A 27,373-nucleotide genomic window follows, 5' to 3' on the forward strand; every position below is an offset into this window, starting at 1 on the left:
TTCATTGCTCTGCTATCTCATCATCCAGATAAAGGTGTGACATCTTGGACTCTCGTTTTCGATGTGGGGAATACGGGATGGTCTGCTTTGAGGTGGGCTAAGTTAGCACGTCTTCAATAAGCATGAGACTTTCCCTCTTCTGTTGTGGACTATTGTTTTATACAGTGGTCTGGATTGTTTGTTTCTTGAAAATATTCCAGACCCATCTTCTGAAAGACCTGGGCCCTACAGGAGTTGTGCTGGGTCAGTGATTTCAACGACCCCTGTGGCCGGGAATTCTTTTACATCACTGGAAGATGAGGATGCGGTCATGGTACTTGTCCCCCAACTATCACGGTCAGAAAATGCACAAAGATAATAGTGGGGAGCGATGGCACCCCGTCCATTACGAGTGTGAAAATGGAGGGAAAATCTCTCTAGCGCTTTGCTGATCAAAGGGGAGGGAGTACTGTAAACAACCCCTCACCCACCACCTTTGTGTTGCCTGGCGTTCTCACAGCTTCTGATTCACCATTTCCACAGGGTGTGCTTTTGCTGAACCTGCAGGTTTCCTGAACATAATTTCACCCTAAACTTTATCACATACCATGGCTCCTTCAACACGAGTTTTTTTTTGTGTGGTGAACTTTGAGTGATTTTAGAGAACACAACATGAAGTGGCGCAAAGGCGGTGGGTCTAGTCACGAGTTGAACTGATTCACGGACTCACCAGCTGTCTGTCACTTCAGCAGCTTGGTTAAGACCGTGTTTCACAGAGATATGAAGTGTGCAAGGGTGGAGCCCCTGCTCGTGGGCTTGAAGGGGTTGTTCCTCAAGTTCTGGCTGTATTTCAGACCCAAGCTCCTGATCTTTGGGCACCTGGTACGGAAGGGGGGGGGGGGGTCAGTCTAGAGTTGTCCTCATTAGTCTGGTACTGGGTCTGGCCAAGATGGCCATCTATTGGGTCCAGGCAGTGGGCAGTCAAGGGTTCAGCTTGGGCTGACTACCTGCCCCTCTTCTGAGGACACCTGTGTGGCGATGTATCCCTGGAGAAGGAGCTCTCAGTGCTCACGGGCCGTTTGGAGGGTCTCCTGGAACGGTCGTCTTCCAATGGGTTTGATGATATCGATGGAGATAATCATGTTTCATTTGTAACTTATGTTTTGTATGAATTGTAGACGAAGGCAGTACTTGTAACTTTTGGACAATGAATAATAAAGGGGTGGGATTGATTTACTGCTGAAGACAAAAAAATGGGCAGGGAAGGGTCTCATTGTGGGATGGACAGACACAATGAGATTCTCCTGCACCGTGTCAGTCATGGTGCGTGGTGGTGACATGCCCGACAATCTCTTCTACCTTGAAGTTAAGAAGGAAGCTGTTCACGGTGGGAGCTTCCCTCAGTGGGTTGCTGTCCATGAAAGATACAAGGATGGATGTAGAGAAGACCTTGGCCTTGGAGGGGGGGGGGGTGGGGTGGGGGAGGCTGATGTGAGTCATTTAGATGTAGAGGGATTTACAGCTTCAATTTAATCCAGACCCAAAGTCAACTTTCCATCAGCTCCCCAATCCTTTTCCTCTTCATTCAAAGATCTGCCCTCCCCCTTCCCATCATTTCCCAGCCTTTTTCTCTTCTACCTGCCCACCCGTATCCACCTCTGACCTGTAGGCTTGTTCTCTTTTCTCCTCCCAACCGTAGTATTCAGGCACCTGCCTGCTTTTAGCTCTCACTTTGATGGGGGTTCATTGCACTGCAGTCGCCGCGTCTGCACACATTCCTGTTTAACTCTAGCGGGTTCCATGTTGTCTGCTGTCCAAGCCTGCTAACCACTCCCATCCTCTGGCAATGTGTCGACATGGCAAGCCAACCCCAGGTCTGATCATGGCAGTGTCCAGGGGACATGTGGACCCCCAAGTCTGACCTGGGCAGTATCCAGGGGACTTGTGAAGCTCCACATCTGACCTGGGAAGTGTCCAGGGGGACGTATGCAGGTATGATGCCCTTCTCTACCTCTCACATTTAGGATCTTTTCAAGCTGCCTTGTGAGTGGGGCACTAACCGGGCAAATTGCTCGGTTAACCCGATTTTACAAGGCTGCTTGAAAGCGCCTAATGTTATTCAAGTCTCTGACCTGTACCTGGGTCTGAGGTGCAGTGGGTCTGTTGCTGGAGCTGGATTTTACTGGCAGACTAGTTGTCCGGTTGCTGACCACTCGCTTTATGGTCAGTTGACTACCCATCGCTCTGCTATCTCTGACCTCATGCTCAGATCCCAGGCCCCTCCCTAAGTTCTGGAGAGGCTGTGTGACTAATCTCCAGCACAGCCTGTGTCCTATAGTGCATAGGCCCATCCTCAAACACATTGCCTGCTCCTGACTCTCTGATCATCCCGTCTCTACAATAAAGGTCTTGGCAAGACAGGCCCTCGTTTGCCAGGCTAGGCAGGAAATAAACTTTGTGTAACACAGAAGTCTGCATAAGCTGTGACTGTAGTAAAAACAGAAATGCTCGAGGAACTCAACAGGTCTTCCAGTTGTCCATAGGAGGTAAAGATTTATTACCGACATTTTGGGCCTGAGCCCTGCAAGACAAACCTCATCAGGTGTCAGGGAACTGTGTACACGGATCAGGCTCCAGTGCTGTGGGAACTTGCTGGGCGACTCTCCTGCCCTATTGTTCTCACTTTGCCTTTACACAAAAGGGTGATTCAACTCCAGACACCAGCAGAGCTGTCCCACATATGAGGAGCATTTCCTTGTCACTGTGCCCTGTTCCCATCCCCCATGAGAACCTCCTGGATGTTAATCTGTGCTTGTGAGAACACACTGAAATCCTGGAGGAACTCAGCTGGTCTTGCAGTGTCCATAGGAGATAGATATATTACCAAGGTATAAGCAAAAGCCAGGGATGGTCAGAATGCTTGGCTGGGAGTCCAGACCAACAAAAATTGTAAATTGGACATAAGAATTAACTTTATCTGTGTGAAAGACAGGGAAAAGGGAGAGAGACAGAGCTGGAGGAAGGCAGTGGGGGGAAGAAATGGGGGTCTGGGGGAGTTTAACAAAGGCCAGAGGACTTAATCTCTGTTTGCCCAAGCTCCTGTGAAGGCCATGTTGCCTCAGTGGTTTGGATTCTGTCAGTATTGGGTCAGTGTGAAGCGCAGCAGAATCACAGTGAAGCCACAATATACTCAGCAAATCAGGCAGCATCTGTGCAGAGAGATGATGGCCTTTTGACAGACAGGTCAGTTCTGTCACAAACTGAAAGGATGGGGTATCTGAGATGGCTATATTCTGTGCTGAGACCCGTGCGTGGTGCAGCAGATGATTTGGTGTATAGGAGCTACACAGTGTGATCACATTCACGCAGCACAGTACAGGCTGTTCGGCTGTGTGCATCCATGCCAGCCATCAACAGTCACCAAATTTCCAGCACTTCTGTCGCGGCTATTCCAGTGGTCCTCTGGATATGTGAATGTTGTCAAAAAATCAGCTTCCACCACCTTCCAAATTTCCCATCCCCTTTGTTCCCCTGACACCCTTCTACCCCTCAAATCTTGGAGGGGACATGAGAGGGGAATGTTTCTCACAGCCTGCTCTGAGAATAGCCCCTTTTGTCACTCGCTCTTCCATGCCCTCCCACCACCCACGCCAACTGTCCCAACATAACCCCACCTCTGTTCCTCACTGTATTTAAACTGGAACAGGGAACACACTTCCGAGTGGGAAGTCCCAGTCCCAAATAAGAAGTGGCAGGTCCCCCTCATTGTAAACCCCCTCACTGATACCCCCTTCATTGACCCCACTCACTGTAATCTCCTCCCACTGTAACCTCCCTACTGAACCCCCCTCACTAAATGCACCCGTATCTGAACCCCCCCCCCCCAATGTCTCCAAGACCCACTATCGGCAGTCCACTCCCTCTGGGCTGTCTGCCCTGACTCTCAGTGCGGTGACCAAGTCTATGGTGCAGCCATGACTTGGTCACCATGCTGAGCTACTGGGCCAACTCACCCTGGCTTCACTCATTCACACACAAAGATCCACTCTCACACCCAGACACAACATTGATGTGATCAGTGGGGAGGGGACGGGCAGATCCATCAATGAGGGCCAAATCCTTCATTGATGAGGGGCAGAATGTATTTCTCCCAGTGTTAGTCACCACTGCCTCCCCCATCCCAATGGGACGCCCCAGCTCCTGAGAACCCAGCCTCCCCTCACTGCTCCGGGAGTAGGGGGGCGTTCTAGAGCTCACAACAGGAGCGGGTATCCGATCTATGGGCCAGTCGGGCTGGTGTGGATTGGGAGTCACCCGGATCAGGCCCAGGGATTTTGATGTGAGTCGGTGGGGAGTTATTTGGAGGTGAAGCCTGGCCCTGGGACGGTACATCAATATCCTGGCCCCCACCTCATTCAGCACTGGGTCTGGTCGGGTCGGTTCGCAACAGGACGAGGCAGATTCCCCTCCTCAAGGAGTTTGGTGACACGGGGAACTCCTGGTGACGATCCTGTCCATGGGCGCTCATCGTTTCTGACGGTCCGGCTTTCCCCAACTCTCTGTGTTCACGCCCACAGGAGGTGACACGCCTCGATCTCGCCAACACCAGCCCAGTGTCTGTGACAAAAACACGATGGCTCGCACACATTGACTAAATCCTCGCATGGTGCAGGGGCACACGTACTCCACCCCCACACACAGACTTTCCCCCAGTGGGACTGACTGATCGTGCTCCACATCCCTCTCTGTCACTGTAAACATCCAACATTGGGAAGTTGAGTGGTGGATTCGTTCTCTCTGCATTTGACTGATTGTCTGATTTGATGTGGAATCCCAGCTCCGAAAAGCAGAGGTCGTTGCTGAACTTGAGACTGTTCTTGTGTCGCACTCAGGGTCAGAATAATGACAGAGTCCACCTGCACCGACATTCCCACCTGCTGCAGCCGAGCAGGTTAAAACAATAAAAGGAATAAGACCGATAATAAATATTTACAGGAATCCTAGTGCAGAAAAAAAGTGACTCAACAGCGCGGCAGAACTTCCTGGAGCCGTCGTCCCCCGACCATGGGTCCCACCTGAACCGGAGAAACTGCCGATCTCCCTACTCCCACCTGCCCCGCCGCTTCCACTGAGCGAGGCGACGCCATCCTGCGGGCGAGCCTCTCCCTGCCCTGGTTGCGGAGGAGGTTCCAGCGCCGGCACCTCCCACACCTGTTGGAGGGAGCGCGTCCTCGTCCCTCATCTTCCCCGGGACCTTCGTCCCAACTTCCCGCCGCCTAGACCACGTCCCTGTCCGGGGCGAAGCGAGACGGAGCCCGAGCGCCGGGGCACGGTGAGTGTGGGGTCGGGGGAAGGCGGAGGCGGGAGAAGAGAAAGGGGACTGGGGGGAGGAGGGAGGGAGGGCGAGCCCCGGGGGGAGGAGGGAGGGAGAGCCCCGGGGGGAGGAGGGAGGGAGAGCGAGCCCCGGGGGGAGGAGGGAGGGAGAGGGCGAGCCCCGGGGGGAGGAGGGAGGGAGAGGGCGAGCCCCGGGGGGAGGAGGGAGGGAGAGGGCGAGCCCCGGGGGGAGGAGGGAGGGAGAGGGCGAGCCCCGGGGAGCTGGGGGGGAGAGAGGCGAGCCCGGGGAGCTGGGGGGGGGGGGGAGAGGGCGAGCCCCGGGGAGCTGGGGGGGGGGGAGAGGGCGAGCCCCGGGGGGCTGGGGGGGGAGAGGGCGAGCGCCGGGGGGCTGGGGGGGGAGAGGGCGAGCCCCGGGGGGCTGGGGGGGGAGAGGGCGAGCCCCGGGGGGCTGGGGGGGGAGAGGGCGAGCCCCGGGGGGCTGGGGGGGGGAGAGGGCGAGCCCCGGGGGGCTGGGGGGGGAGAGGGCGAGCCCCGGGGGGCTGGAGGGGGCGAGCCCCGGGGGGCTGGAGGGGGCGAGCCCCGGGGGGCTGGAGGGGGCGAGCCCCGGGGGGCTGGAGGGGGCGAGCCCCGGGGGGCTGGAGGGGGCGAGCCCCGGGGGGCTGGAGGGGGCGAGCCCCGGGGGGCTGGAGGGGGCGAGCCCCGGGGGGCTGGAGGGGGCGAGCCCCGGGGGGCTGGGGGGGGGGAGAGGGCCCCAACCTCCGCAACGTGAATCTAGCGAAACTTTAGATGATCCTGGAAGGTGCGGGACCGGGACGCCTTGGGGGTGCAGGTGAGTCCCGGGTTACAGCCACCTGGACCCGGTGTTGGTTCACCTGCGGCCGTTGCCCTGCAGAAAGGGAGGAGCCGGGGAGGGAGGGTTGGGGCGGCAGGCGCAACAGTGAGGAACGCAGGAATTGTTGCTGTGACCTCCAGTCGGAGATCGGACGGGGGTTCCCGGGAGCGGGAGGTTAGCGTTGGACCTGCTGCAGGTCATGGATCCGTGGACCAGGTTAGGGGGAGGGAGAGGGGAGAGAGAGAATGAATTACGGAGAACTGGAGCACAGACCAAGCCCCTCCTTCCCCCAGTTCATCCATATCACCTACTTATCTGGGGCGTCCATCTCTCTCTGAATCCCTCCATCCACTCACCTATGCAACGTCCTCACTTTCCCACTTCCTCAGGCAGCTCGTTCCACATACCCACCACCCCTGTGTGGGGAAAACCTGCCACTCAGTTCTCCTTCATGTTTAAAATGCGTGCCCTCTAGTTTTTGATCCCCTTCCCTGGGGAGAAAGGCTGTGACCTTGGCCGTCTTAATTTTATAAACCTCCATAAGGTTGCCCCCTCGCCCTCCTTGTAACTCCAGCTCTCCAGTCCCGGTAACATCCTGTTGAATGTTTTCTGTGCCCTTTCCAGCTCAGTGTTGTCCTTCCCACAGCTGGGTGACCAGAACTGAACTGAATAATTCAAGTGTGGTTGCACCAATATCTGTCCCTGCTCCTGTACCCAATGCCCTTCCTGATGAAGGTGAGCATGCCAAATGCCTTCCCCACCACCCAGTTGACCAGTTGCCACTTTCAGGGAACTACATCGCTGCAGTCCAGCTCTTAAACTCATAAAGCATGTGTGGTATAGCTGTAAAAACACCATAGGGAGACTCTGAGTGACCCAGCCTGGAACCTGGTTGTTCAGCCACACTCTCCACTGTGATTACCTTTCCTTGGTTTGATGTATCAAAATCCAACACCTTGCACTTATCCAAATTAAACTTCATCTGCCATTCCTTTGCCCACTGATAGGCTTGGTTAAGATCCCACTGTAGTCTAATATCTTTTCTCTCTTCCAACTAATCTCCCTGTAATTCTGTGCTCTTTTATTTAAAAAAAGACTATTGTCCTATGTCTGGGTGGACTAGCTGAACTGCTCAGAATACAAACTTTCTCAACCTCCCAACAGGACAGTGATCTTGAAAGGATTCACTTCTTTTGACCAGAGCTTTGATGTTGAGCTTTGATCTGTTGTCACCCATCTTGTGCAGTGAGATCTTAGAGAGGTTTCATGGGAGGATTCATGACTAGAAAACAATTAGTCTCCTGTGGGAATTCTGTACCTTTGTGTAGAAGGGAGCTGCTGCGACGCGGTAGAGTGTATGAGCTCAGAATTTGGAACCAGAGGCGTGATGGTAATGGCTAAAGATGCTGAAAATCTGAGCTAAACAAAGTAAAGGAAATACTCAACAGGCCGAGCAGCGAAGTCACTAGGGTTGGTATCACCAGTGCAGTAGTTCGTAGTGTTCCCCAGCCCCACGATGGACTTGCTACCGTACCAGACCAGACAGAAACCTTAGTAATGTTTTTTGTACTAATGTTCCTCATAAATTGTAATTCCCGTTGATCACTGAATGTAATAGTGAGATAAACAACTAGCAAAATTAAAATTACACCTTTAAATTACAATATCATACACACAGCCTAAACGTATTTGTATAGTTTCATGTGGTTAAAGTGAAAATTCGGTAAGAAAACATTATTAATTACAACATAATCAGTTACCACAATATTAGTAACTGAGCAGAACCTTCTGATTTTTCTCCTTTTCCTTTAATAGAAGATAGGAGCAGGAGTAGGTCATTCGGCCGTTCGAGCCTGCTCCACCATTCAACAAGATCATGGCTGATCTTAAAGTTCAGTACCCCGTCCCCGCCTTCTCTCCGTAACCTTTAATACCCTTCGACTGAAGAAATAGATCTAATTCCCTCTTAAATACATTTAATGAACCTGCCTCTACTGCCCTCTGTGGCAATGAATTCCACAGATTCACCACCCTCTGCGTAAAGAAATTCCTCCTCATCTCGGTCCTAAATGGTTTGCCTATTATCCTCAAACCATGGCCCCGGGTTCTGGATTTTCCCATCATTGGAAACATCCCATCTGCATCCATTCTGTCCAGTCCTGCCAGAATTTTATAGGTCTCTATGAGATCCCCTCTCAATCTTCTAAACTCCAGCGAGTACAATTCCAATTTGCGCAATCTTTCCTCATAAGTCATTCCTGCCATTCCAGGTATCAGCCTGGTGAATTGCCTCTGCACTCCCTCCATTGCAAGAACATCCTTCCTTAGATAAGGTGACCAAAACTGCACACAATACTCCAGGTGGGGTCTCACCAAGGCCCTGTACAGCTGCAGTAAGGTATCCTTGTTCCTATACTCAAACTCTCTTGATATGAAGGCTAACATACCATTTGCCTTTTTAACCGCCTGCTGTACCTGCATGCTCGCCTTCAGAGACTGATGTACAAGTACCCCTAGGTCTCTCTGCACTTCCCCATCTCTTAGTCTATTGCCATTCAAATAGTAATCTGCCCTCCGGTTTGTATTACCAAAGTGGATAACTTCACATTTATCCACATTGTAGTGCATTTGCCATGGATCTGCCCAGTCCCTCAATTTATCCAAATCACACTGGAGCTTCCTGACCCCCTCTTCCGTGCACACAACCCCTCCTAGCTTAGTGTCATCTGCAAATTTGGAGATATTACATCCAATCCCCTCATCCAGATCATTAATGTAAATTGTGAACAGCTGGGGTCCCAGTACAGATCCCTGTGGCACCCCACTGGTCACCACCTGCCACTCAGTAAACGAGCCATTTATCCCAACTCTCTGTCTTCTACCTGCCAGCCAGTTCTCGATCCACATCAATACTTTGCCCCCAATCCCATGAGCCTTGATCTTGGAAGCCAGTCGTTTATGCGGGACCTTATCGAAGGCCTTTTGGAAGTCCAGGTACACCACATCCACTGGCTACTTCATTCTCAAAAAAGTTATTGATATCGGTTCACAAATACAAGTGACCACAATATTGTTGTTAAAACACCAGAATATTTGAGAAAAGCAACAATGAAATCAACAGTGCATGCTTGGAGAGCGTGCAGACGAAACCACGTGATTCAAAATGTCATTGTCATTGGGTAATAATGGAAGGTTCATAAGATAAATTGGCATAGAGTTTTAGGATGCATGTAGGATGGGCTTCTGAAAAAATGTTTTTGTTTTTAAGAAACACTGCACAAAAATTTGATAGGTGATCATTTTGGCATCTCGTGACACCAATGATCCGAGCAGATGGCTTGGGATGGTTTTCTTCAGGATGCCTCCAAATTAATGAGGAATGAAACATTAGGCCAGAACAAACACGGAACATAGACATTCCCACACAGTACAGGCCCTTTGGCCCACAATGTTGTGCTGACCTAGATTAACCTATTCAGCACACTAAAATTTCCCTATGTCATAACCAAGTATTTTTTTGCATCCATGTGTCTAAGTTTCTTAAATGCCCTTAATGTTCCAGCATCCATCTCCATCCCTGGCAATGCATTTCAGGCACCCACAACTCTGTTTTGAAAAAAAAAAATACCCCTGATGCCTCCCCTAAATTTCCTTCCCTTCACTTTGTACAGATGTTCCCTGGAGTTTGCAACTGTGGTTCCAGGAGGAAGGTGCTGGCTGTCCACCCTATGCCTCTCATAATCTTGTAACCTCCAACAAGTCTTCTCTCATCCTTGTTTGATCCAAAGAGAAAAGTTCCAGCTCTGCTAATCTTGCCTCATAAGACATATTTTCCAATCCATGCAACATCCTGGTCAATCTCCTCTGCACTCTCTCCGTAGCTTCCACATTCCTTCCTATAATGAGGTGACCAGAACTGAACACAATATTCCAAGTGTGATCTAACCAGAGTTTTATAGAGCTGCAACATCTCATGACTACTGAACTCAATCCCCAAACAAATGAAGCTAAGCCTTCTTAATTACCCTATCAACCTTCATGGTCAGCAACCTGAGAGATCTACGGATTTGGACTTCAAGGTCCTTCTGTTCTTCCACATACTTAAGAATCCTGCCATTAACCATGTACTCTCCCTTCAAGTTCAATAACTGAGCTGGGTTTATTAACAGCCAATTAATGTGTGAGCATTTATCAGCAACTTTGTGTCAGTATTTATAAAAAGGTGGAAAAGCACTAAGTGCAGACCGAAAGCAGATGTGGGGAATTTGAATGAGAATTTATTGTCATAAAAATTGCTACAAATTACATTTTGGGAAAAAAAATCATCAAGTAATGCAAAAGAAAAGTCTGTGGATTATTGATCATTCAGGAATCTGATGGTGGAAGGGAAGAAGCTGTTTTTGTACCAACGGGTGTTCGTCTTCAGGCCCCTGTAACTCCTTCCTGATGGTAGCAGTGAGAAGAGGGCATTGACAGAATCTCCCATCTGCTCACAGGTCTGATCAAATCAGCAGGCAGAGCAAGGATCAGTGGCAATGTTTTGGCAGAAAAGAACTGGTAGAAGTTTTGTCACAAAACATTTGCAATTCTAATGAAAGATCACTGACCTGACCAGCTCGTTCAGTTCTCTCCTTGTTTACTGAGTATTCCTGGTGTTTGGTGTTTACTGCCTCTTATCTCTATGTGTGAGCAAGGTTGACTCAGTGTAGTAGGTCACGCGCTTTCCAGTGTGCTGGCAAGACCATGTAGAACCGCAAGTGACGTGGAACCAGGCAGGGATTAACCATTAAGCAAAATAAGCACGTCCTTAGGGCACCAAGGGAAGGGGACACCACAGAGTTTTATCCAGTGCTAGATGTACCATGTAGTGGGGTCTGGCCTGGAAGTAAACTGAATTTTTAATGTATTATTTCACATCAGCACTTATTGAGTCTTAATGTCTTGACCCTTCCATTGTCTAACTGACGAGGGGGGACCATTCTTGGGCTGTGCTGAGGGCATCAGTTGGCTTTCATCCAGCCCTGCATGGAGCAACTTTCAAAAGTGTACCTGCTGGCAAAACTCTCACAACTGACGAGCTGGGGATACGTCTCAGTACCCATGGAAAAGCAGCCACAAAGCGAAAAGCTAGGTTTTTTTTTTGAACTGCCAGTGAGTGGTAATTCTGCCTGGCCCACAGGAAAATTAATCTCAGGATTGTAAGTGATGCCATGTATGTACTCTGGCAATACTCTGGATTCTGGTGTGTGGACCAACAGTGACAAAGATTCCATTGAGCAATGGAAACGGAGGATGGGAGTGGAGGGAGTGATAACATTGATGATGAGATTATTGTTGTACACATTGTGTAACGTACACAACCCCAACGTTCTTACTTCCTGCAGCTGAAAAGGTACTTGTAAATCAATAATTCAAAAATAATTGATTTAAATTAAAAGAGACAACATACACACAAGCTAGGTAATAAATATTCACAGTGATCCTAATGCAGAAAAATGACTTGAAATAGTGCAGTCCCTGATCAATGCAACTTTGGAAAGTTCAGGAGCCTGATCGCTGTTGGAAAGAATCCGTTCTTGAACCTAGAGATGCTGGTCTTCAGGTTTCTGCATCTTCTGCTTGAAGGAAGCAATGAGAAGAGGTTGTGACCTGGGTGATGGTGACCCTTTATGGTGTTGGCTGCCTTCTTGAGATGTCTGCAGCAGTTGGGAGGTCAGAGCCTGTGATGGACCTGGCTGTGTTTGCTGCCTTCTGCAGCCCTCTGTGTTCCTTGGCATTCTCAAACTGGGCTGTGAGTCAGTATATGCTCCACAAGGCACCTGTTGTTTGATCTGCCAAGTCTCCTCAGAAAGTCAAGGTGTTGGTGTGCATTTTTCATGGTTGCTTTGATGAGCTAGATCCAGAAGAGGTCCTCTGACGTGGACCCACAGGAACATGAAGGTTCTGTCCGTGCAGACAGGAGTGTGGTTCGCCCAGCCTCTCCTAGAATCAACAATGAACTCCTTGGTGACTTTGAGAGGAAGGTTGTTGATCTGGCACCACCAACCAGGTTCTCCATTTCCATTTTGTATTCAAATTCATCATTTCCAGTTATTCGACCAGTGGCTGTGGTGTTCCCCTAAATCTTTCCCCTTTCACTCTTAATCCACGTCCTCTGGTTTGTATCTCACCTACCCTCAGTGGAAAAAGCCTACCTACATTTACTCTGTCTATCCCCCTCATAATTTTAAATACCTCTATCAAGTCTCCTCTCATTCTTCTATGCTCCAGGGAATAAAGTCCTAACCTGTTTAACCTTTCCCTGTAACTCAGTTCCACAATACTCCACATTTGATTTTGTACAGCTTTAACATAACATCCCAAATCCTGTACTCAATACTTTGATTTATGAAGGCCAATATGCCAAAAGCTTTCTTTATAACTCTATCCTCTTGTGACACCACTTTCAGGGAATTATGTATCTGTATTCCCAGATGCCTTGGTTCTACCGCACTCCTCAGTGCCCAACCATTTACTGTGTATGTCCTTTCTGCATTAAATTCCATCTGCCATATTTCAATCCATTTTCCAGCTGGTCCAGATCCCTCTGCAAGCTTTGAAAATCTTCTTCGCTGTCCACAACGGCTCCAATCTTAATGTCACTTGCAAACTTACTGATCCAATTTACCATATTATCATACAGGTCATTGATATAAATGACAAACAGAAATGGTCCCAGCACTGATCCTTGAGGCACACCACTAGTCACAGGCCTCCAGTCTGAGAAGCAATCATCCACCACTATTTTGGCTTCTCCCATTCAACTATTGTCGAATCCAGTTCACTACTTCACCGTGAATACCAAGCATCTGAACCTTCCTGACTAACCTCCCACGCAGGACCTTGTAAAAGACCTTACTAAAGTCCATGTAGACAACATTCACCATGTTTTCTTCATCAACTGCCCTGGAAACCTCCTCAAAAAAACTCGATCAGATTGGTTAAACATGACCTATCACACACAAAACCATGTTGTCTATCCAAATAATTATATATCTGATCTCTTAGAACTCCTTCCAATAATTTACCTCCTCCTGATATCAGACTCACTGGCCTATAATTTACATAGTTACTTTTGGAACCTTTTTTTAACCAATGGAACAACGCAAGCTACCCTCCCATCCTTGGGCACCACACCAGTGGCTAAGGACATTTTAAATATTTCTGCCAGGGCCCCTGAAATTTCTACTCTAGCCTCCCTCAAGGCCTGAGGGAATATTTTGTCAGGACCTGAGGATTCATCCATCCTTGTTTGTTTTAAGACATCAAGCACTTTCTCCTCTTTAATCTGTATAGGTTCCATTACCTCACTGCTTGCTTTCCTTACTTTCCAAAACTCTGCCCTTTTCCGAAGTGAATTCTGAATGGGGGGGGGGGCACATTTAAGACCTCTCCCATCTCTTTGGCTTCATACAAAGCCAAACACACTGATCTTCAAGGGGATCAATTCTGTCCATTACTATCTTTATACTCCTCAAGTACCTAATTTGCTCCTTGTTGCTTATACCTGCTATACCCCTCTTCTTCCTAACCAGATCCTCAATATCCCTTGAAAACCAAGGTTCCCTATGCCTGTGAACCTTGCCTTTGATCGTGACAGGGATATAGAAACTCTGTACTCTCCAAATTCACCTTGCTCAAAAGCTATTTATCCCAATCTGTGCATTCTTGATTCTTTCTTATTTCCTCAAAATTGGCCTTGCTCCAGTTTAGAATCTCAACCCGAGCCCCAGACCTATCCTTCTCCACAATTGACTTGTAACTAATGGCATTATGGACCCAAAGTGTTCCCCTACACATACTTCTGTCATCTGTCCTGTCTCATTCTCTAATTGAGATCCAGTAATAGTACTCTCCCTAGTTGATTTAGAAAACTTTCATGAACACATTTGACAAACTCCAAGCCATCCAGCCCCTTTAAAGTATGGGAGTCCCAGTCAATATGTGGAAAGTTAAAAATACCCTACTATCACAACCTTGGGTTTCCTGCAGCTGTCTGCTATCTCTCTACAGATTTGCTCCTCCAATTCTCATTGACTATTGAATGGCCTGTTATACAACTCCATGAGGGTGGTCATACCTTTCCCGCTCCTCAGCTCCATCCATGTAGCCTCAGTAGACGAGCCCTCTGGTCTGTCCTGCCTGAGCACAGCTGTGATATTTTCTCTGATAAGCAATGCCACTCCTCCCCTTTTCATCTCCCCTGTTCTATCACATCTAAAGCAACGGAAGCCAGGAACATTAAGTTGCCAGTCCTGCCCCTCCTGCAACCAAGTTTCACTAATGGCCACAATGTCATATTTCCACATGCCAATCCACGCTCTAAGCTTGTTTGCCTTTCCTACAATACTCCTTGCATTGAAATAGATGCACCTGAGAACATTTCCACCACATTCAACCCTTTGACATCTGACGGTGCAGTTCATTTTAACATAATCTTTTCTCTGCTCTGGTTTTCTGGTTCTCCTCCCCCTGCAAATCTAGTTTAAACCCATTGGAGAAGCACTAGTAAACCTTCCTACAAGCATATTAGTCCATTTCCAGTTCAGATGCAAACCATCCCACCGGAACATGTTCCACCTATCCTCCTATTTCTAACCTCACAAGCACGTAGCACTCCCCTGGAGGTCCTGTCCTTCAACCTAGCGCCTAACCCCCTGATCTCTCCTTGCAGGTCCTCCTTACCTTTCCTACCCATGTCATTGGTCCCTACATAGACCACAACATTTGGCTGCACACCCTCCCTCTTGAGAATGCTGTGAACTTAATCTGAGATATCTCTGATTCTGGCACCAGGGAGACAACATACCATCTGGGATACTCAATCTCTTCCACTGAACCTCTTCTCTGTCAGGTGATCCGTGCACAGGCAGGGAGTTGGAGGGATATGGTCTGCATGTAGGCAGTCCGGGCCCCCATATGCCAATCAATCCACCCCCAACCCCAGCCCTGTGCTGACCAGCCAATCTCCCACACTCTGTGGGTGTGTGAATTGGAGCTCACTCTACACGGTGTCTGAGATGCTGCAGGGTTTAAATGACTCCACCTATGCCTATGGACCCCCGAGCCTCTTGCTGGGCACTGCACCCTGCCCACATCTGGCACAGTCCATTTAAACTACAGGGTCGAGCTGTGGGGAAGGGGTCCGGGATTGGGGATCACAGCATAGAGATTGGGTCCGGGATCTGGGGTGATTGGGTCCGGGAAGTCAGAAAGGATGGGGTCTGGGGCGAATGGGGTCCAGAGTCTGGGGGAATGGCGTTTGAGGGGTTCAGAGTTTTGGGGAATGGTGTTTGGGGGGGTCCAGAGTCTGGGGGAATGGGGTTCGGGGTGGGGGCCCCAGAGTCTGGGGGAATGATGTTTGGGGGGGGGGCCCAGAGTCTGGGGGAATGGTGTTCGGGGGGGGTCCCAGAGTCTGGGGGAATGGTGCTCGGGGGGTCCAGAGTCTGGGGGAATGGTGTTCGGGGGATCCAGAGTCTGGGGTAATGGGGTTCGGGGGTCCAGAGTCTGGGGGAATGGGGTTTGGGGGGGGTCCAGAGTCTGGGGAATGGGGTTCAGGGGGTCCAGAGTCTGGGGGAATGGGGTTCATGGGGTCCCAGAGTCTGGGGGAATGGGGTTCGGGGGGGTCCATAGTCTGGGGGAATGGTGTTCGGGAGGGGGGGGGTCCCAGAGTCTGGGGGAATGGTGTTTGGGGGGTACCAGAGTCTGGGGGAATGGTGTTCGGGGGGTACCAGAGTCTGGGGGAATGGTGTTCGGGGGGTACCAGAGTCTGGGGGAATGGTGTTCGGGGGGTACCAGAGTCTGGGGGAATGGTGTCTGGGGGGGTCCCAGAGTCTGGGGTGGGGTCCCAGAGTCTGAGGGAATGGGGTTCGGGGGGGTCCAGAGTCTGGGGGAATAGGGTCTGGGGATCAAGCTCTCCTCTCCTCCCTCTGCTCTCTTCCCCGCCGTCTGTTCCTCCCCCCTCCCAGCCTCTCCCTCCCTCCAGGTACTCTGGTGGGGAGAGGACCCAGTGGTAGGTGAGCTGGTGCTGTGGACTGGACCCATACACATCTTGCATGTGAGTTGCTCCAGCTGCTGGGAGCTGTGAATTAGCCACTAACACCAGTGAGCTCCACATAACACTCTTGCCTCAGCGTTGTGGAATGTCTGGCAGAAAGTGTCTGGTCGCTGTGGCAACCAGGGTAGCAGCAGGCATGGGACCAGCAGTGACCCAGACAGACCATGCGACCTTAAAGAGACCACCCTGGGAGCCTGGTGATCAGAGGCTCTGGGTGAGGGAGAGTGTGGCAGATGAACCACTCGTATGCCTGTAGTTACCATGGATGGCACGGATTGGTGCAGTGGGCACGAAGAGGCTTGCCCAAGTCTCCAACAGGTTCTGGATGCCCTGGGGAAATGGCAGATGGGGTTTAACTGGGTCAAGGGCGAGGCGTGGGACTTTAGGGGCTGGATCAGCTCGGGCTCTTTATCCTGGAGTAATGGAGAGGTAACATTACGAGGGGCATGGATAAAGTCAGAATCTGCTTCCCAGATCTAAAACTTAGATCTCAGGCAAGGGGGAGTGGAGGAGTAGGTCTTTCATCCAGAGGTTGGAGGGAGAGGAGGGAGTACAGGGGTTTTGAGGGACACAGTCTGAGTGCAGTAAAACGGGAGGAAAGCAGACAATGGTCAGCATGGATGTAGGGCTGAAGGGCCAGTTTCCATGCTGAAGAACTGACCAGTTGCCTTTAGCTGGAGTCCCTGTCCTCACCCATTTTGAATTGTTTCCCAACTGGACACTGGGACTGGGGTGGGGGCAGTAGTCAGCAGGTTGAAAGATGAAGGGTAACTGGTGCTGCATTAACATGGTGCCTGTCTCTATGCCCGTGCCCCTCCCACGTGTGCTGGTGTCCATGTGCCTGGCACACGTTCCCGTGTACTTGGCAAGCGTTTCTACATGCCAGATACCTGACACACATTCCTGTGTTACCGTGATCCTAGCGTATGATACTGTTTGCTGTGTCCCTGTGCCCCCTTCTCTCCATGGCCACTGTCTGACCTGTGGAGACCCTCCCGTTCTTTGTTGCTTCTCTCGGGGACCAATTACTTGGAGCGAGGACAGGCAGTGGTGCCTCTGCCCTGGACCTGCATCTTAATCATAACCTGCGAGCTCACCATTCACTCTGGGGGGCATTGTCCCCTCTTCAAGTTTCCCCACCCCTTCCTCAAGGTTCTCAGCCAGATACAAACTTCCCTTGAAATGATCTCCACTGGTTCAAATGACAGACTGGGGTCCAGAGGTTACACCAACTGCTCAGTCTCTTTGAGCCCCAGTAGCTGCTGGTCATCAGCTTCTGGCCACAGGGTCAGAGCCCACATCCCTGCCCTCCCCATCGCTGGGGTTCTCCCACCCCACACCCACTGGTTAAATGCATGCCTGATGACAGTTGCAGAATATTTGGGGTTAGCGGTGAAGAGTTAATGATTACACTGTTCGTGTACTGTGTGAACCTTTAGCTTTCACTCGTTATACAGAACCTCCCATCCGTGTGGCCTTGGGGCAGAGCAAGGGGACCCAGGGCCTCAGAGACAAGCCCCTCCTTCCTCCTGGGCTGGTCTCCTGTCAGTTACAAGGACGGGGCTCCTCAGGTTAGCTCCCACCCCCACCTCAACTCTCCATCTCCTCCCTACCCATATCTGCTCATCCCTCCCTCTCCTCCCCACTCATTCCTCCACCCCATCCCACACCTCCCTCCCCCTCACTACTTCCCCCTCCACCCCTCCCCACGCCCTCCTCTCGCCCCTCCCCATCCCTCTCCCCATTCCCTATTGCTCCTCCCTGGTACCTGACCATAACTGGTCCCACCCTGGGAATGCCCCATTGCCCCGCACAATGACTACATCACGTGCATCCGTGTGGCGCCTATCGAGTACACATCCGCTTGTTCTCCTCTCGCCCAGCCGGGGAACTGGAATGCATTTGTCTTTGACAGGGGAGAAGGGTGGAGATGTGTCGCTGGGCCCTGCAGGGTAGGGCAGCTCCTCTCCACCCCCCCCAAGGCTGCCGGCTGCTGGCCTGGAATGCAGAGCAGGCTTGGAATGCGGAGGCTTTCTCAGGTGGCCCTGCCCCCTTCCTCTCCCTGTCCGCCTGCCAGCAGCAACCTGCAGCAGCTCCCTGCAGACCTGTGCAACACACTGTGTAAAAGGTATTGGGTGTTGCTCACTGAGAGCTCCAACCTCTCCTCCATTACACTTCCGGAATCATAGATCAGACCCGCGTTCTCGCCTGTGGTAGGACTCCCATCTCACTCTCTTCTCTCCCCACGGCCTGTAAGTATTCCTCTCATGTCGTGCCCTTCAGGAAGTTTCTGCTGGACCTAAGACAAACAGGTTTTGGGGAGGAGGTCTGGGATTTAGGGAAGGGGGCACAGTTCATTGAGGATCTGGGGTTGTGGGAGGGGGTTACAGAGATAGGGAGGGGTGTAGGGGACCTGAGGGAGTTATAGAGACGGGGGTGTAGGGGACCAGAGGAGGTTTACAAGTACAGGGAGTAGTGTAGAGGACTGGGGGGGGGGGGGGAAGGGTCACAGAGACAGGGAGGGGTGAAGGGGTTACATAGATATGAAGGGGTGTAGGGGAGCAGAGGGATTACAGAGACTGAAAAGGGGTGTAGGTGCCTGGAGACCAGAATCAGTATAGGGGACCAGAGATGGTTACAGACACTGTGAGGGGTGTAGGGGACTGGAGGGGTATAGACAGGGGAGGTGTGTTGTGGTCCAGAGGGGTTACAGAGACAGGGATGGTATAGGAGACCAGAGGGAATTGCAGAGATCAGGATAGGTAATGGGGACCAGAGGGAGTTACAGATTCGGGGAGGGGTGTAGGGGACCAAAGGAGTTTCAGAGATGAGGAGGGGTGTAGGGGACCAGAGGGGGGGGGGTTTCAGAGACGGGGAGGGGTGTAAGGGATCGGAGGGGGTTACAAAGTAGTGTAGGAGACCTGGGGGGGTGGTGATTACAGAGACAGGGAGAAGTGTCAGGGGATTTCTGAGGCAGGGAGGGAATGTAGGGGTCTGGGGGGGGGGTGTATTACAGAGAAAGGGAGGAGGGTCAGGGACCAGAGGGGGTGACATTGATGGGCAGTGCCCGGATCACTGTAACACCATGTACAAACATTTCACGTGTAGGATGGTTTGTTACCAAGGGTGCTGGTTGTCTGGTAGAGGGTGTTAGGGAAGCTGTGAGAGCAGGGTTTGAGGTTGGGGCAGGGTGGGGGACATGAGTTGAGTGTGGGTTTAAGTTGAGCATTATTTTCAGTGAAGAGTGGGAGAAGGAGGTCTTGACTCTTGTTGCTTACAATCACACCCCCCCTTATGTTTAAGAGCCATTCAGGACCTGACCCCAGTTGGACTGGATGCCGGAATCGAACAGCGCCCTGATGGAGTTGAAGGTGTGGGTGGACGGGGTACAGAGGGTGGTGTGTGGCGTCACCGAGGGCACCAGCTGCCAGCAAGTGGTGATCGCGTTGGCACAGGCCATGGGTGAGTGATGGCACCATAGGGTTGGAGGCAGCGAGGGGGGGGCCTAAGGGTGGGGCAGGTGGTGAGGGTGGGGCTGGAAGGAGATTGGGGTCCCCCCTCCCTCCATCCCTGAGACCCCCAGATGAGATGGTCCCCCCTCTGCCCTCCTGCCCCTGGCCTACTGATCTCTCCTCCCCATCCCCTCACAGCTACATCTTGGGCCTGATGGCCTGGGTGGGTCATTCAGTGTCCGTGGAGGGAAGACTCCCAGACAACAAGCAGAAAGGGCTGCTGACCCTGTTTCCCCACCCCTCCTTCGGACGCTGCCCGACCCTCTGACCCTTTCCCATTCAGTGGTCAGACCCTGTCCCTCCTCTTCACACCCTCCCCCCCACCCCAGCCCTCTCTCCAGCCCTCCTGCGCTCCCCCCCCAATCCTTATCCCAAGCCCCTGTCCTTCCCTTTCCCCCTGTTCCTTCCCCTCAGGCCCTGCCCGATCCACTGAGCATTCTCCATTCGTTGATCGGACACCCCCTGCATTCTGATGATTTGAACCCTGATATGTGACCCTTTCTCCCGCTACAGGTCAGACTGGCCGCTACGTGCTTGTGCAGACCCTACGTGACTGTGAGCGGCAGCTCCTGCCCAATGAGTGCCCCCTACAGCTACTGGCCAAGAGTGGACAGTCGGCCAGCGATGTGTGCTTCCTGCTGCGTCGCACAGGATCTGCTCAGTCTGAATGGCCCCCCTCAGACATGGCACTCCCCTTGAGGAATATCACTCCCAGCCAGCCCCCTAGGCGCAGGGAGCCGAAGAAGTCCCTGAGCTTCACAGGCGGGGCGCTGGATGCTTCCCCTCGTCACAAGCGGAGGCCCCAAAGGGCGGATGCACCGGAGGCTGGGGTGGGGCCTCCTCCGACTAAGGACCAACTCTTTAGACTGATCCTGAGACAGCAACAGCAGCTGATGGAGATCGCAGGGCGCCACGCTTCGGTCAACTCAGAGATGGAAACCGTGGAGGCGAAGGGCTCCCCCGAGCTGGCCCACAGACTGCATGAGCTGGAGGAAGTGGTGAGGAGGAACGAGGAGCAGGGCGAGGAGGAGGACTACTGGCAGCAGGAGCTGCGAGCAGAGAAGGAACGGGAGAAAGAGCTGCAGAGGCAGCTGGCCCAGCTGAGGAAGAACTTGCAGGACAACGTTCAGAGGCTGCTGGGCCTCAGCCACAGAGCGGAGGTGCTGGATCAGGAGGTGGTGGAGGAGGGCGAGAAAAACAGGATACAACAGGCAGCGCAGAGCGCCCAGACTCGCAGCACGAGGGAGGCCATTGCTCAAGTGCGGGCGGAGATCGAAGCCAAAGCCCAGCAGAACCAGCAGATCCAGAGCTCCCTCGTGGAGGTGGGCCGGTCTCTCCAGGATACAGAGAGACAGCTGCAGGTGAGACCGAGAAAACTGATCAATCAGGTGGCACTGACAAGCCATTTGGCCCATCGCTGCAGTGTGCTCTTTGACTGAATCCCTAATCGGTCCCACTCCTTGTTATTCTGCCCCTCTTCCAGGGTTTCTCCAACTTTTTACTGGACAGTTTCAGTTGGATCGCAGCCACTCCCCAACTCCTGTCAGTTCCTCCGGCCCGAGGGGCTGCCACCACCTTCAACTCTCAGGTTTAATTCTCCCCCAATCCTCATCAGCTCATGGGGACAATCCAACTGCTCCTTGGAGAACTGTCACATACTCCCTCCCTCTCCTCTCACCTCCTCCTTCCTCCACCCTCCCCTCTCCACCCTCCTTCCCTCCTTGCTGTTAAGGGATGTAAAACCTGGTGCTGCTCCTCTCTCCCCACCACCCCTGGTTATAGCCCTGGGTCAGAGGAGTAGGGATAAGCAGGAAGAGAGAGAGAGAAGGCCCTGCTGACCTCCACCCTGTGCCAACAGTGAGACCGGCCTGGGGAAGAGACCCAGGGGTGCCATCTGCCCAGGCTGAACCCCTGCAGCCGGGATCTTGCCATGCCTTCCCACCTCTCCCCTGCTCTGTGCCGACTGCTGTGAGGTGAAACTCTGCTGCCACACAGTGGAGGAAATCGGTTACTGCTGAGTGAGTGATCTGTGTCCACTGACCGACTGAGCTCCCTGCAGCATGGAATTTGGGCAGGACTGTTTTTTCAACTCAAGGTTCGTGCACAGAGCAGTTTAACATCTCAAAAAGCACCACAGCCCTCCCTCTGTGGCACCCTTCCTCTGCCTGTGACCACTCAGCCCTGCCCCAGCCTCCTCCCTCCACAGTCCAGGGATCATTCAGAGTGTTCTTAAATCAACAAAGGTACTGAGGAAATTACGAGAGATTTCAAGCATCAGAGGGCCGGCAAATTACTCAGAACAGGCTCTTCAGCCTAACCTGTCCATGCCAACCAAGGTGCTTCATTGGCTAGTCCCAATGCCTGCGTTTGACCCACGTCCCCCTCACCATTCCCCATGCTCAGTGGTGCTCTTGTTTAAAACAATGCGAGACGGTTCGCTGGGTCGATTCCTGGGATGAGGCGATTGGTTTGGTTGAGAAGGTGGATCTGAAACTCATTGGAGATCGGAAGAATGAGATGTGGGGGGAGGAGGGGAGTGTTCCATAGGGTGGGAGTTGAGAGAGTATCACTGTCAGAGGAGGGGTTCAGAATAAGGAGTCACCTGTTTTGGGCAGAATGGAGGTGGAATTTCTTCTTGCGGTTTGGTGAGTCTTTGGAGGTTTGTGGAATAGAGGTGTTGAGAAATACTAGAGGAACTCAGCAGGTCTCACAGCATCCATAGGAAGTAAAGAGATATTAGTGACATTTCGTGCCTGAGGCTGTCCAAAGCATTGATAAAACAGTACATCTTTATCTCCTATGGATGCTGCAAGACCTGCTGGGTTTCTCCAGCATTTCTACGTTTTGACTACAATCACAGCATCTGCAGACTTTCGTGCTTCATTTGAATATATCGGTTGGTTGGGTGGAGGACAGCCTTTGGAGACTTTCAGATTCATTGTCCGAGTACATACATTACATCACATACAACCCTGAGATTCTTTTTCCAGCGGGTGAGCCAGAATTACCACTTTTTGATATGGCAAAAATAAACCGTACTTAACGTATACATGTCTCCAAATTATAGGAAGGATATCAAGGTAGAGGGTGCAGAGATTTACTAAAATGTTGCCTGGATTGCAATATATAGAATACGGAGAAAGATTGAGTTGACTGGGTCTTTATTCATTGGAGCATAGAAGGTTGAGAGGGGATTTGATAGAAGTATATAAAATTATGAGGGGAATAGATAGAGATGTGAATAGGAATAGAATGGATGTGAATAGGCTCTTCCCCTTGAGGGTAGGGGAGATTGGAACGAGGGGTCATAAGTTAAGGGTTGGGAGCAAAACTTTAGGAGTGATTATAAGAGGAAGCTTCTTAACTCAGAGAGTGGTGGCTGAGTGGAATGACCTTCCGGAAGAGGTGGTTGCAGCAGGGTCAATTCTGTCATTTAAGAGGAGGTTGGATGAGTACATGGATGTGAGGAGGTTGGAGGGTTATGGGCAGGGAGCAGGTAGGTGGAACTAGTGGAGTTTCACTTTAATCGGTGCGGACTAGAAGGGCCAATATGACCTGTTTTTGTACTGTAATTGTTATGTGGTTATATGTAAACAAATAAAGAAATGTAAATAAACTGACAGAGAGAGAGAGAGAGAGAGAGAGAGTGTTGAGGAGTCTGGTGGAGAGGTAGCAGCTGTTCCTGAACCTGGTGGTGCGAGTCTTGTGGCACCGAGACCTCTTTCCTGATGGCAGCAGCCAGAAATTATTGAAAGGAGGGGCATGGGCAGCACAGGTGCTGAGGCTGAAGATTGATCAATTCTGGTCAAGATGGTGGTGAGATTAGTTGAGGCATCCATGTTGGTCATGTCCCAGGGACGGCATGGAGCAAAGCTGGCAGAGATTGACTGGGAGAGGCTGTTTGTGGGTAAGTGGGCTTTTGACAAGTGGAAGAGAGACTGTAGGGGCTGTTCCTTGGATTTGTTTCTGACAGGAGGAGCTGGAGGGACCGAGTGGCCTCCTGCTGCCCTTGTGTCTTCCTGCCAGTTCCGGAACATCTTGTATTATAGGCCAAGGCGCTGGACCTGGAGGAGCTGAACAAGGAGCTGAGGCAGTGTAACCTACAGCAGTTCATCCAGCAGACGGGAGCAGCAGGGGGGCACCCAAGGACAGAGGAGGAGCTCACACCTGAGGGACCTCATCATCACAGCCTGCAGCCCGACAGCACTGGAGGTGAGATGTCAGAGCCCTGCACCCATACAGCACTCCTGCTGGCCCACAGCAGGCACAGCCCCACACTCGTGCTAGCCGAGCACCCCTCGGGTCTCTCCTCTGTACCCTCCTGGGTCCTCACTGCCCTCCTGGTTCCCCCTCCCCCTGGACACCCACAGCCTCCCTGAACTCCACCACACAGTTACCCCCCCCCATACACCCCTCATGAACACCCCCACACTCCCATCTGGACACCTCACTCCCACCCCCCAGGACACACTCCCCATTCTGAACTCACTACACTCTCCTCCCTTCTCCCCCCACCCGGACTCTCACACTCCTCTCGTGGTTTCCCCCACCACAGCCCTGCACACACTTCTCTTTCCCCCCCTAGACCCCCCTACTCCCATCAGCCCACTCTCTCTTTGGGAGTAGCCCCCCCAGCATCCCTCCCATCCTCACTGCTCTCCTTTCTTTCCTCCCAGAGCCGGACCCTCTGAGAGACATGACCTCCAGGAACACGGTGGGGAATCCACGGATGCTGCAGAGCCCGCTGACGGTGAACTTGGGCCCGGATGGCGTGTTTGTGTGACCTGAGTGGCCCAGGGGTCCACAACTCACCCCACTGAGGGCAACGCTCTGTGGTGAACCCCATCACCCTGCCTCATCTGATGCTTCAAGTTGCTGCAGTCACCCTGGGGACCGGTGACACTTGTCCTTCAACTAGATTCCAGCAACTCCCACCTCCATTACATGAGCCCCTGAGTACTCTCAGCCACCCACTTCCTGCCCCCTCTAAGCATCACAGAAAGCTAGAGACACATGGAGCCCCTTTGGCCCATCAGCTCTGCCAGGATGCACACATGGGAAGGCAGACACTGGAAATGGGGCTGAACATATCTGGCAGAGGAACTCGGCAGGTTGAGCAGCTTCTGTGGAAGAGGAAGAATGGTTGACAATTCCACTAGAACCCTTAAAGAAACAAAATCACAATAAAAGGCTCCAGCCCATAATGATCCCCCCCCCCCCCCACGGATGCTGCTCCAAATTGCCAGGAGGTCCTGCCTGTTGCTGGGGTTGGGGCTTAACAGTGGTGTGACCAAATCATCAACTCCCTCTCTTCCCGTGTCCATCCAGCCTCTCCTCGAACCCCTGCTGCTGTAACCCTGATCCCAGTCGTGGTGACAATGCTGGGGGATCTGATCTCTGCAGTTGGACGGGTGATTGTGTTGGGTGGGGTACAAGAGAGAGAGTTCTGTGATTGGAGCTGTGTCATAAAGGATATACATCAGTGCAGCAAGATCCCACTAACCAAAGCTTCTGACCAACCTCTTCCCCACCCTCAGCAACTGATCCAAGCTCTGGGGGTTTCTCAGTTCACTCAACACCCCCCAGTCCTCTTGCCCACTATGGGGAGGTATCAGGTCAATGGAGTGTTGTTTAAGAAAGCTATAAAGAAAACCTCTAAGGAGCAGGTAGCAGTAAATGTGAGAATAAAATTTATTGTAGGATAAATAGCTATTTGAATTTCCTCTCCCTGTAACTTATTTACATGTCTTTGTTTCAGTGTTTACCCATTGGTAACTAACAGATTGAAGGAATAGTGGAAGGTGTAATCTCACTTTTGGACAATCTTTGACAACTCCAGCTAAGCCTGCCTGTGCACTGAGCAGATGTCAGCTTGGCTGTCTCAGGAGCACCAGACTCTATCCAAATTATTTTATGTTCATAATAAATAACAACTGGAAATTGTTGCCTCATTTTTTTTATTGAGTATTTATGTAAAGATCAATTGGTTATGGCTGCTGAAGCGTTAAGAATGCCTGAACTTCCCCAGACTGCAGTTGTTGCCTATACGTGTCTACCTGTATCTGCCCAGTGCTGCCTGTATCTATTTTGCCAGGGCTGCCTCTATAGACCTCTGTCCAGGGCTGCCTGTGCCCATCTCCCTTGGCAAGTTAGCATTGTAGTGGAAATGATTAAGCCGACCACCTTCTCCGAATCACCGCTCGTGACTAATCTGTGGGTTTTATGGAAATCAAAGTTCCTTTTATTGACACTTAACAATACATAAAAATAGAATATATTTCAACATTTGATATGAGTCACCATTAGATTTGCCCAATACCCTGAACAACAGGAGAAAGAAGCAAAAGAAAGTCCCTTCAAAGTTACCGAGTGCCCATATATTCCCCTCCAGCAGCCTCTGTGGGCGCACAGACCCCTGTCCAGCCCAGTGACAACCTGATCCCCAGGTTCAAACCTCTGACATGATCAGGAAGCTGCCTTCCTTGCCAAAATGCATATGCATTGCATCCTTATCTACTTTGCTGGTTACATTCTCCAAGAGTGCCAACACACGAATCATGTTTTCCATAAGTCTGTGCAGACTCCCATTGTTCTGGAGGTCAGATGCAGTATTTCCCCATCACTGACCACAGGCAACAGGTTGCTGATTTGATGGGTCAAATTTGGTACCTCCAATCCGAGGAACGTTTCAAAACATGTCCATAGAACAATACAGCACAGAAACAGGCCCTTCTAGTCTGTGCTGAACTATTCTGCCTAGTCCTACTGACCTGTATCCCGAACATATCCCTCCCATCCACGTACCTGTCCAAATTTTTCTTAAATGTTAAATAGAGGAACAGCTCATGGGTCACACAGCACTTTGCCAAGTGGGTTTGATGATGGATGCATCCCCACTGACCATCCCAGAGACCGGGTGCACATTGACCATCCTCACCCAGAGACCGTCTACCCTGACCATCCTCACCCAGAGATCATGTCCCCACCCATAGACCGCGCCCCACTGACTGTCCCCGAGACCATGTCCCCACCAACCATCCCCTCATAACAGTGATCATCCTCACCCAGTGACTGTATCCCCGCTGACCAGCCCCACCAACTGTCCCAGAGCCCAGGTCATCCCCGAGAGACCCCGTCCCTGCCGTCCGACCCCACGGACCGCCCAGAGACACTTGTCCACCCATAGTTGGTGTGTCTAGAGACCACGTCACAGAGACTGCATGTCCACCCAGACAATGCACGCCCACCCAGAAACCATGTGCCCAACCACATGCCCATTCAAAGACCATGTGTCCAGAGACCAGGTGCCCATTGACACGAGGCAGAGACCATGTGACTAACAACAGTCTGCATGTCTAGAGATCGTGTATCCAGAGACCACATCCCCAGAGACCATGTGTGCACTGAGACCACATGTCCACTCAGACCGCGTGACCACCCAGAGACCATGTGTCCACTGACAATCAGTGCGTCCACTCAGACTGCATGTCCAGACACCACGTGTCTGAGAACACGTGCCCACCCATGGCTGTGTGCCAACCGAGACCGCGTGCCCATCCAGATACCATGTGTCCAGAGACCACATGTCCACCCAGAGACTCTATCCACCCAGAGTTCATT

General features: G+C 51.7%; 1 protein-coding gene and 1 long non-coding RNA gene across 7 annotated transcripts in view; one reads left to right on the forward strand and one right to left on the reverse strand.

Annotated features, from left to right (window-relative positions):
- The window catches only part of LOC138746187 (uncharacterized), a 21,920-nt gene extending 16,588 nt beyond the window's left edge, over positions 1 to 5,332 (reverse strand). The window contains exon 1 of the long non-coding RNA XR_011346766.1: positions 4,390 to 5,332. This is a non-coding gene — a long non-coding RNA (uncharacterized lncRNA). The remainder of the gene's footprint in view (positions 1 to 4,389) is intronic.
- On the forward strand, positions 5,221 to 25,693 carry rassf7a (Ras association domain family member 7a). 6 transcript variants are annotated; one of them, XM_069904097.1, is made up of 6 exons: positions 5,247 to 5,311; positions 16,153 to 16,241; positions 19,545 to 19,703; positions 20,267 to 21,114; positions 23,803 to 23,965; positions 24,430 to 25,693. In XM_069904097.1, exons 3-6 carry the CDS (start codon positions 19,577 to 19,579, stop codon positions 24,534 to 24,536), a joined length of 1,245 nt encoding a protein of 414 aa, XP_069760198.1. In that variant the 5' UTR covers positions 5,247 to 5,311; positions 16,153 to 16,241; positions 19,545 to 19,576; the 3' UTR covers positions 24,537 to 25,693. The 6 variants fall into 6 exon arrangements, with proteins under 6 accessions (XP_069760188.1, XP_069760198.1, XP_069760223.1 ...); XM_069904087.1 differs by lacking the exon at positions 16,153 to 16,241 and having other exon boundaries at positions 5,221 to 5,311; XM_069904122.1 differs by lacking the exons at positions 5,247 to 5,311; positions 16,153 to 16,241 and adding an exon at positions 6,060 to 6,142.
- The last annotated feature ends 1,680 nt before the right edge of the window (positions 25,694 to 27,373 follow it).

The sequence above is a fragment of the Narcine bancroftii genome, chromosome 1, assembly GCF_036971445.1.
Source record: "Narcine bancroftii isolate sNarBan1 chromosome 1, sNarBan1.hap1, whole genome shotgun sequence".
NCBI classification, from domain to species: Eukaryota; Metazoa; Chordata; class Chondrichthyes; order Torpediniformes; family Narcinidae; genus Narcine; species Narcine bancroftii.

Bases quoted from the DNA above. Each gene is read 5' to 3' on its own strand.
- rassf7a (XM_069904077.1), top strand. From the start codon at position 6,100: ATGATCCTGGAAGGTGCGGGACCGGGACGCCTTGGGGGTGCAG. The intron at 6,143-17,698 runs GTGAGTCCCGGG...CTCGTTATACAG, and splicing joins GGGACGCCTTGGGGGTGCAG to AACCTCCCATCCGTGTGGCC. The intron at 17,813-20,266 runs GTTAGCTCCCAC...CTCCCGCTACAG, and splicing joins ACAAGGACGGGGCTCCTCAG to GTCAGACTGGCCGCTACGTG.